Consider the following 11,026-nt stretch of genomic DNA (forward strand, 5'->3'; position numbering starts at 1 on the left):
CGACTGGTCCAACTGAGGCGATCATTGACTGGTAATGGTTGTGTTTGGCTACTTGGAGACCATATGCAGCCATTCGTGAGCTTCATGTTCCCAAGCAACGATGGAATTTTAATGGACGACAATGCGCCTGGTTTTAAGGACATCCTTGACGATTCGAGCGAATGATTTGGACACTCAGGTCGGCCAACATGAGTCCCATCGAATATTTATGGGACGTAATCGAAAGGTCAATTCGTGCACAAAATCCTACGTCGGCAACACTCTCGCAACTACGGACGTCTACAGAGGCAGCACGGATTGATACCTCCGCAGGGGCCTTCGAGCGATTTGTTGACCCCATGCCACGACGAGTTGCTGCACCACGCCTTGTAAAAGAGTGTCCGACACCATATTAGGAGGTTGTAACATTATGTGATTGTCTTATCATTTTAAATCATTCACTAATCGAGCAGTCGCTCGGCAACAGCTACAGTTAGCAAATAATGTTGCGAGAATGTAAAAGGTGAACGACCTGTGACGTAACTTGTTTATTGTCGAAGCGCCGTCAGAGATGCAGTGAGTTATTGACTTTGAAAACCGCGGCGCGAAAAACGGACAGAAGAAGAACACTTTTACACATTTTTTTTTTTGAGGTACGAGATATTCCCGATGAACAGTTACTCATTCTTCTCTTGTCTCCTGTAACTTGTGTCGGACGCGCATGTCTTGCCGCCGTATTATCATTGTTAAAATTAATATTGTTCTACATAAAGTAAATGTGTAATACTAAAAGTGCCTAGCAGTAGATTTATTGTGCGACGTGTATGTGAAAACGTCGAAGGAATTGTTTTCATTAAGAGCAGTGCCAGTCAAAACGGCATCCATGTTAAATCCTTCTTTGCAGTGTAAGTTCGTCTATTAATTGCCATAAATTCAGAGTAAAATGGAACTAGTGTATGGACTATTTATTTAATATAGAATCTATGTCTCCCTCCTTCATGAAGTTATTTAATTTTCTTTATGTTTCTGCCAAATAGAGAGTTCACAGTCACGAATTCTTTCGTCGAGTTCGGACGGAAGTTGCATGCGGCGAAATACTTTCTCCGCGCCATATTCTACTAGTAAATGCATGATAAACTACGGTCCCTTAGGAAATTCATGTTGAGCTATCCAAAATAATTATATTTTGAATAGGCATTTACTCTCCTCTCCAATGCAACTTCCGACTGATCAGACGATCCAACAAGAAACAGCCGCAAATGGTCGGCGTTCGCAAATATGTTTCCACCGCTGATTATAGCTATATGTTACAGCACAAAAGTAAACATATTGTTATAATTAGCGACTACGAACGGGGACGTTTATAACTGTATGTTTATGTATACTCATTACGTAAACATATCGTTATAAGGTCTCCCGCGACTTGTGTCACTTCATCGTAATGTCAACCAATATGCGTCCAGAAAATTTTTATTAGATAGTGTAATTAGAGGCGGCACGGCAGCACAGTTGGGTGAGGAGCGTGAAGAGATTGGGCGTGTGCCTGTTGAAGGAAACGCTCTAGAATTCCCTGGGCTGGTTTAGAAAAATCGCGAAAAAGCTGTGAGGATGTTCCTGTAGGGTAGTTGAACGCTCTTACTCCCGCCTGCAGGTCCCGTGTGTTAAGCGTCGTGCCTTCTCACTCAACCGACTAGGTTCTTGACGGCTTCACGGACGATGCGGGCGAAGCAACAAGTTGGCACCTGCGCCTCAAGGGGATGCCTTGAGACGTGAAGCAAGCGGAGGAAGCGAGACCCGGACCGGGTACAATAGTATATACCGCCTCCACGAGAGGACTCGCTCGTCGTCTGAGGATACAGTTTACACCTGTGTATCATACAGCACGACGCAAGTAGTCTAAAACAGCGATATACGTTTCCTAATTATATAAGTTCATAGGGCAAAAAGATTTTATAACCTAACACCCTAACATGTACAATTCTCAACTATTGTGTGCTAATGACTATATTTCCGTAATTTTTAATTAAAGCTCGTATTTTAATAATCATCTTAAATGGACACTAATACACAGGATGAACAAAAATTCGCGCAGTTGGCTGCCACAATGCGATTTCTTGCATAGTAACAGTACACAACTTGTAACAGAATTTCGTCACGTTTATACTTCGGTAGAAAATTAATGTGGAAAAAAGACAATTTGCCAAGACTGTAATCTCATACACGATAGCCTCATTCAGTACTCCGTTGCCCGGTAACTACATTGGGTGGCGTTTTCCGTTACAATACTCGTCATCGATTCCAGGTGTAGATCTACTTTTTTATTTTATTTTCTAGACTGTATGATATGGTACCTGACTTCTTAATCATTGTCCATCAATTACAGCGGATCTTATATAAAACATGTGCAACTATTTAATGCTATCACATCGTTTTTCTTATTACTCCACTCTCAAAGAGATATTTTGCCTTCAAATATTTCTCAGTTGTTCAAATGGTTCTGAGCACTATGGGACTTAACTGCTGAGGTCATCAGTCCCCTAGAACTTAGACCTACTTAAACCTAACTAACCTAAGGACATCACACACATCCATGCCCGAGGCAAGATTCGAACCTGCGACCGTAGCGGTCGCGCGGTTCCAGACTGTAGCGCCTAGAACCGTTGCGCCACACCGGCCGGCGCTTCTCAGTTGTATTCCACGCACTACATCCTACGTGATTTCCGGCCCATTGTCAGCAATCTTCGTTTTTCTTCAGTTACACCACTTCCCACAAAGGAAAAAAAAATTGCCGATTCCAGGCCTCTCCTCCTTAGTCTATCCCTGATTGTTTTATCCAAGGTACTTCTCCTGCAACACGGAAATTACAATGTCTAAGTGTATTGTCTCGCACTACTATTTGAAACCAGTTTCCACTATCTCTTATTGCCATTAGTTCAGTCGATTACTACTAACTGTCACGCTTATCCTTTTCATGTCTATCACATTTCCTTAGGATATTATGTCACCAACAGGACTAGCAACGCGTTTTACAAGCATGGGAATATTTCATTTCGAAAGATTGTTGTTCCTCGGGCTTAAAAGGAGGCTGCGCGTAGCGGTTCCTCCATCGTTGGTTTTCAAATCATGCTGCGAACAGTGTGTGCAGACGCAGGCAGTACTGAGTATGACACAGTGCGACATGAATCTGCCACGCCGCGGTTTTCGTGCAATGACTACAAAAAGAAGTTAAATACAGAAGAATGCCACTCTTCTCTGGTACGTGTTTTTGATGAGCCTGCAGCTTCTAGCGTCACTGTTGGAAACTGGTTTCAAGAATTTTCAAGGGGTTGGGTTCAAAATGGCTCAAATGGCTCTAAGCACTATGAGACTTCACATCTGAGGTCATCAGTCCCCTAGACTTAGAACTACGTAAACCTAACTAACTAAGAACATCACACACATCCGTGCCCGAGGCAGGATTCGAACCTGCGACCGTAGCAGCAGTGCAGCTCCGGACTGATGTGCCTAGAACCGCTAGGCCACAGCAGCCGGCTAAGAGGTTGGGGGTCTCTTGAAGATATACCCCGTCCCGGTCACCCAGCAACGGCAGTGACCCAAGAAAACATTGTTAATGTGATGTAAAAGATAGATGATGATCCTCATTTGGTGTTTTGTGCATTGAAGAAATCGTAAATATTGGATCTGCTGCGACACAGACCATCATTCACGATCATTTGGGCTTAACCAAGAGACGTCCCCGTTCGGTGCCACTTTCCCTGACAGAAGCCCGAGAACACACAAGAGTGGGTAAGTGTCGTTTTGTGCTTGCAAGCTTCAGCAATAGGGCGGTCCAAAACGCACAAAATATCGTCACAGTTGACGAAAGATGGATGAGCCATTATAACACCGAAAAGAAGAGGTAGTCTTCAGTATCGCGTTTTCCAGTTGAGTAACCACCTACGAAAGTTCAGAGAAATAGTAGTTTTGGAAAGAATGTGGTGACCACTTTCTTCATCAAGATGGGTCATTTAACCCTTGTGACCATGCTGAAAGCTATTGCCACATGGAGATAACAGCAAACTCGAAGAGCGGGCACCTTCTTCTGCTTGACGACGATACCTCAGCAGCCTTGTCTGCCAGAACAATGGACTTCTTGCTGAAGGAAAAAGTGCGAACCCCATTCACCTGGCCTGGCTCCATGTGACTTCCTCCTGTTCCCACTGACGAAGGAAAAAATTCCTGGGCAGCGGTGTCATATAATGTAGTGGCTATCGTAGCATACAATAGTGCTCTAATTTTGGACTGAGACATTTTTGAAGTAGTTTCAAAGGAAGGAAAAATGTAAAAGTGCTCATGAAGAGTATTTCGAAAAGTTGTAACAGTTATATTATAAATCATTTTTTTCGAATTTCTGCAAAAAACATTTGGTATAAGTTTCGTATGTATGTTTAACACCTCCACATTGACAAGTTTTGTAGTTATTTCTGTCCTATGACGTGTAATTGGCTTCAACTGATTATTACTCTTCATAAATAGTTCTGACATGCCTGATCAATAATTGTTGTGTTCAACGTTAAAGCCGGCCGAGGTGGCCGAGCGGTTCTAGGCGCTACAGTCTGGAACCGCGCGACCGCTACGGTCGCAGGTTCGAATCCTACCTCGGGCATGGATGTGTGTGATGTTCTTAGGTTAGTTAGGTTTAAGTAGTTCTAAGTTCTAAGGGCCTGATGACCTCAGAAGTTAAGTCCCATAGTGCTCAAGCCATTTGAACCTCTTTTTTTTTTTTTCAACGTTAAAGAAAATTGTAGTTGTAGGATACGTATCGTTTCAGAAACACTGTATTCGGCAGCATAATTGGACAGATCAAAATTAAGAAATCAAAAAAAACCTAAACCCCGAATCGAACTCTCCAACTCGAGTATCCTAACGCAAAATTCTACCGACTACACTAAATGTGAAAAACGGATGAACAGTACTGAATGAAGATATTTGTCGTACAGGGAATTATATTGTTGCCAAATTCACTTTGTTTGATGTCGAATTTCTACCGAAAATACGAACAGGACAATATTTAGTTAGACTTTTCTTGTATTGTTAGAGTGCAAGGCATTGCGCTACGGCGAATGTCTGCGCGAAGTTTGATTCACCCTGTAGACTCTAACGTTATGTGCGTTTCAAGTAGTACTTCTGAAAGCAGAGGGAAGGATTTTGTCTCATGCGATTTTACTGACTCTGTTTACAACCGTTAAATTTCAAAAATATCAGTTCAAAAATCAGGCAACCGTCGCTTATTTTCAATGGTTGTCGGAGAGAGTTTCGAAGCTATACAAATTCAGATTTCTTGTGCTCAAATCGTTGCAGAAATCTACGATCAGTTAGTGATCATATTCAGTGTTCCAGAATGAATCTCTTCCCTCTGCGGCGCTGTTTTGTAACTTACCTGTAGATTAAAACTATGTTCTGGAACCCTCGGGTGGAGTCCCTGTCCGCCACAATGTTTTAATCTGCCAGGAATAGTTTTATTCGACATTATTTTTTAGTACTTACCATCTTTTCTCGATGATCTCACAAATTTTCAACGTAGCGCGGAAACTGAATATTAGATTCTTTGCGGCACCGCTGCAACAGTCTGCTTTTCAAGGAAATTTGATTTTTGGGCATAACGCAGATTAGCAGGCGAAAATATATTGAAAATTTTGTATTATTCAATACTTTTTCGGAATCTTTTGTTCCTTACGAATGATGAATTCATCCATAAACATCAAAACACGTCACAGGAAATTGATTTTATAATAAAAATTTACAATTATTAAAAGTTCTCATGACCATAGAAACCGATGCTGCCGTATTGCAGTAGGTGAAACATATGAAAATACTATTTACCTTCGAGGTTATTCGAACTAGTGTCCTCCATTCGCACACACGTGCCCTATTCCAAGTCTGTAGCAGAACTACAGATAATTATTGCTGTAGGCGCCTGTTGCGTAGTGTGTGTTAAGTACAATACTGCGTTGTGCACCTCTCGTTTTTATTCCTAATAAAATAAAATAATGATAAACTAAGGATGAAAGTTGAGCTTAGCAATATTTTATGAAATAATATTAAATATGGAATTGATTATTGGATTATTTCATCTTAATAATATGATTTACCATCTTGCTTCAAATCTTTAAATTTAACTGTACAAGAAAGCTTTCCCTCTTCTTCTTCTGCTCTCTCTCTCTCTCTCTCTCTCTCTCTCTCTCTCTCTCTCTCCCTATCTCTATCTCTCTGTCTTTAATTTTTTCTTTGGACACTTTACGCAACAAAGCCAGTTATTGTTGTACAATAGGAGCTCTGAGAATATGTTACCTCGTCAAGGAACAGAGTGTCGTAAAATTTTATAGTGAGAGTACCAATAGAAAGTGGGTGATCTGGAACATTCGAGTGTAGAGACTTTGTTAATTCCACATGCTGATCGAAAATCGTCGAAAAAATGCAGTTGCTAATTAATTTCCTCACACACAAGTTAGAATCTTCACCCAGCTCAAGTTAAAAGTTTCAAGCAGTGTGAGAAATACGTTACTTTTCTTGACGTTAGTGAAACAACCACCACAGCTGTATTGATACACGACCGGTTTCGTTCAAAAGAACATCACCAGCTTACGTTGCGAACGATCTTGATAAGAAATCCTCACAGAGTTTTGCCAGTATCGTGGTTAAGAAGTCAATCATCTTACGTAACATTAAAGGGAAACTCTAAGTATGACCGTCACATAAAAACTCCGTCGACCCCTTGGAATAAGCAAGCCGAACACTCAGTGCAAGCAATATGGCATGCCGTGTACACCAAACCTGTCATGACAAGATAAGTGTGTGTCACTTGAGCTGTGGTGGTTTCTTATCAATATAAACAAGAATCAGCTGTGGAGCTCAAGATGATCGAAATTGCGTAATTTATATCATTACAGCGCTTTCTTTTTATATGAGCACAGTGGCGGCTGTTTAAAAATGTGACGTGTTTTCCGGTGGTGGCGCTGCGTGGCGCGGCTCTGCGCTGAGCGCCGCCTACCTGTTCATGGCCGTGCGCTCACAGCGGGTAGCAGCGACAGTGGTAGCAGTGGATGGGGCAGTGCGCGCCGCTCGGAGTCCAGCAGACCAGTGAGGGAGCAGCGGCCGCCGCCTCCGCCTTCCAGCGGCTACGCCAGCGCCGCCTCCGCCCCCGCGGCCGCTCCAGAAAATCGTTACGGGGCGGCCGCCGCCCACATCCGCCTCCGCCGCCGCCGCCGGGCGAGTCCACCTCCTCGCCGGGGGCGCAGGACACCGCACAGCTGGTGGGCACAATCGATTACCTCCGTGACAAGTTCACCCTGGTCAGTGCCTCTGCTGGAATGTTCATGCGCACAACGGCACTCCGTTCTATACGACCTTCTTTTTTTCTTCACTCAAAGGCCATTCAGAATGCTTTTCTCGTGAATTCATGGGCCGTTTGCTCCACACTTCAGTAGTTGTTAACATGCGCGTTATCGCTCAAGGCGTTTCACTTCTCGATGTGCCAGCAGGGTGGGAGGGGGGAGAAGGGGGATGGGTCGCTGCAAAGAAAAGGGAACGCTGGTGGGGTTCCTTATATACCGCCGGCCCCTGTGGCCGAGCGGTTCTAGGCGCTTCAGTCCAGAACCGCGCTGCTGCTACGGTCGCAGGTCTCGGGCATGGATGTGTCTGCTGTCCTTAGGTTAGTTAGGTTTAAGTACTGGGTGATCAAAAAGTCAGTATAAATTTGTAAACTGAATAAATCACGGAATAATGTAGATGTTGTTGTTGATGTTGTGGTCTTCAGTCCTGAGACTGGTTTGATGCAGCTCTCCATGCTACTCTATCCTGTGCAAGCTTCGTCTCCCAGTACCTACTGCAGACTACATCCTTCTGAATCTGCTTAGTGTATTCATCTCTTGGTCTCCCTCTACGATTTTTACCCTCCACGCTCCCCTCCAATACTAAATTGGTGATCCCTCGATGTCTCAGAACATGTCCTACCAACCGATCCCTTCTTCTAGTGAAGTTCTGCCACAAGCTCCTCTTCTTCCCAATTCTATTCAATACCTCCTCATTAGTTATGTGATCTACACATCCAATCTTCAGCAGCCTTCTGTAGCACCACATTTCGAAAGCTTCTATCCTCTTCTTGTCTAAACTATTTATCGTCCACGTTTCACTTCCATACATGGCTGCACTCCATACAAATACTTTCAGAAATGACTTCCTGACACTTAAATCTATACTCGATGTTAACAAATTTCTCTTCTTCAGAAACGCTTTCCTTGCCATTGCCAGTCTACATTTTATATCCTCTCTACTTCGACCATCATCAGTTATCTTGCTCCCTAAATAGCAAAATTCCTTTACTACTTTAAGTGTCTCATTTCCTAATATAATTCCCTCAGCATCACACGACTTAATTCGACTACATTCCATTACCCTCGTTTTGCTTTTATTGATGTTCATCTTATATCCTCCTTTCAAGACAATGTCCATTCCGTTCAACTGCTCTTCCAAGTCCTTTGCTGTCTCTGACAGAATTACAATGTCATCGCCGAACCTCAAAGTTTTTATTTCTTCTCCATGGATTTTAATACCTACTCCGAACTTTTCTTTTGTTTCCTTTATTGCTTGCTCAATATACAGATTGAATAACATCGGGGATAGGCTACAACCCTGTCTCACTCCCTTCCCAACCACTGAAAGGTGGCTACACTGAGCCACAGCGCCAGAAATCGCGCCAGAGAGTATTGTTCCGCCGCCTCCACTGGCAGTGATTATTGAGACGTAGCGGCAAGCAGTTCTTGCCGAGAAGTTGTGGTGGACACTGCTTGTATCTGAAGTTAGAGTGAGATGTGGTAGTGGAGAGTGTTGTTCCATGTTTTATGCAGTGGTTTGATGGGAGAGATAGCAGATGTTGTTCTAATGGAGATATTGTAATGGTCAGAGTGCATTTCGTCAATATATATGGAGGTAATGAAAACTATTTTCTTTTATTCTTTTAGTGTCCTGAAAAGTGTGTCATGACAGGTTCAGTCAACAAAGCATCTGGCGTGTGTTCTTGTATTAGAGTGTAATTCTGGGTTTCTTGAGCAATTATAGTATTTCTAATTTTTTTTCTATCACGTCAGTATAAATGGTATTTGAAATTTCTCGTCTTGTTGAAGAAGAACCGTGCCAGATGTGTACGTTGAGTCACACTCCCACACACAGAACAGTTATACTTGTGCTTTGGTTTCGTAGGTTTTATAGTTGCTGGGGACTTAATTAATTAATTGTATTAACGAAAATTTTCATTTCATTCTTTGTTGTTCCATGCAGTCAGATTGCGTACAAAAACTAGTCAGGGCCATCCGTTTACGAAACAGCGTAATCGGACATATGGCGACAGAAAATTAAAAAGTATTTGCATTGCATTCTTATATCTTTATTTTAATCAAGCCCCCATGCACCACTACTTCCCTTTCATACCCCTCGACTCTTATAACTGCCATCTGCTTTCTGTACAAATTGTAAATAGCCTTTCGCTCCCTGTATTTTACCCCTGCCACCTTCAGAATTTGAAAGAGAGTATTGCAATCAACAATGTCAAAAGCTTTCTCTAGAGAGGTACAAATTGACACACATGCTTGGAATGACATCGGGTTTTATTAGAGCCAAAAAAATAGAAACGTTCAAAAAATGTCCGACAGATGGCGCTTCATCTGATCTGAATAGCAATAATTAGCATAACAAAGTAAGACAAAGCAAAGATGATGTTCTTTACAGGAAATGCTCAATATGTCGACCATCATTCCTCAACAATAGCTGAAGTCGAGGAATAATGTTGTGAACAGCACTGTAAAGCATGTCCGGAGTTATGGTGAGGCATTGGCGTCGGATGTTGTCTTTCAGCATCCCTAGAGATGTCGGTCGATCACGATACACTTGCGACTCCGGGTAACCCCAAAGCCTCGCCCGGAGACCTGGGAGGCCAAGCATGACGAAACTGGCGGCTGAGCACACGATCATCACCAAACGACGTGCAAGAGATCTTTCACGCGTCTAGCAATACTTTGTTTTATTTTTGGTTCTAATAAAACCCCATGTCATTCCAAGCATGTGTGTCGATTTTTACCTCTATCTACATTTCAGATGTTAAGTCCCATAGTGCTTTGAACCTGATATACTTTGTCTGTCGCTGTAGCTAATGCTTTTGACGTCGGCATGTGTAACTGAACTACACTGGTGTCCAAAATTAAAACAACAAACGGAAATTTTGCAAGGTTTCGTTTATTTTGCCACAAAACAGTGTAAAAAGATTACAGTAAAGTAGAAACAATGTAAAAATGAAATGATCGTGTGGCATTTATTGGCCAGGATATCCCCCTCGGGGCTCGACCGCCATATTGCAAGTCTTATTAGTTGATGCCACTGCGGCGATTTGCGTGTCAATGATGATAAAGGACACACAACACACAGTCCCTTTCCGGGAATCGAACCCGGATCCCCTTGCGTGGTAGGCAGTAACGCTACCACTGCGCTTCAGAGGTTCAGAGGCGGACAGAAACAACGTAAAGAACACAGAATGTAATCAACTGTAACACGCATAACAATAGACAAAAATCTTCTTCCTTTTTTTCCAACTTAAAAGGTTTGTTCACACATTCTGACAACTGGTTAATGTGCTCAGTATGGTGTGTGACCACCTCTTGCACCAATACAGGCCTGACAATATACACTGTGAATGATGTCATCAATCTCAAGTTGAGGCAATAACGCCCATTCTTCCTGCAGAGCTGCTCACAAGTCTTCGAGAGTTGCTGGTGGATGGTGACGTGATGCAGTCTGTCTTCCTAATGTATCCCAGACATGCTCTACGGGATTCAAATCGGGAGAGCGAGCAGGCCACGCCATGCGTGCAGTATTTTCCATTTCCAAAAAAACATCAACCATTCTGTCCACCCCCCAGTAGCTGAGTGTCAGCGCAACAGAATGTCAATCCTAAGGGCCCGGGTTCGATTCCCGGCTGGGTCGGAGATTTCCTCCGCTCAGGGACAGGGTGCTGTGTTGT

At 43.0% G+C, this 11,026-nt stretch overlaps 1 protein-coding gene across 2 annotated transcripts in view; it reads right to left on the reverse strand.

Annotated features, from left to right (window-relative positions):
- Positions 1-7,128, reverse strand: part of LOC126161414 (prohormone-2-like) — a 297,507-nt gene extending 290,379 nt beyond the window's left edge. For both annotated transcript variants that reach the window (XM_049917204.1, XM_049917203.1), the window contains exon 1: positions 7,010-7,128. In XM_049917204.1, the coding sequence (XP_049773161.1) occupies positions 7,010-7,017 (8 nt within the window). In that variant the 5' untranslated portion in view covers positions 7,018-7,128. The remainder of the gene's footprint in view (positions 1-7,009) is intronic.
- Between the last annotated feature and the right edge of the window lie 3,898 nt (positions 7,129-11,026).

Source organism: Schistocerca cancellata, chromosome 2 (assembly GCF_023864275.1).
Source record: "Schistocerca cancellata isolate TAMUIC-IGC-003103 chromosome 2, iqSchCanc2.1, whole genome shotgun sequence".
NCBI lineage: Eukaryota > Metazoa > Arthropoda > Insecta > Orthoptera > Acrididae > Schistocerca > Schistocerca cancellata.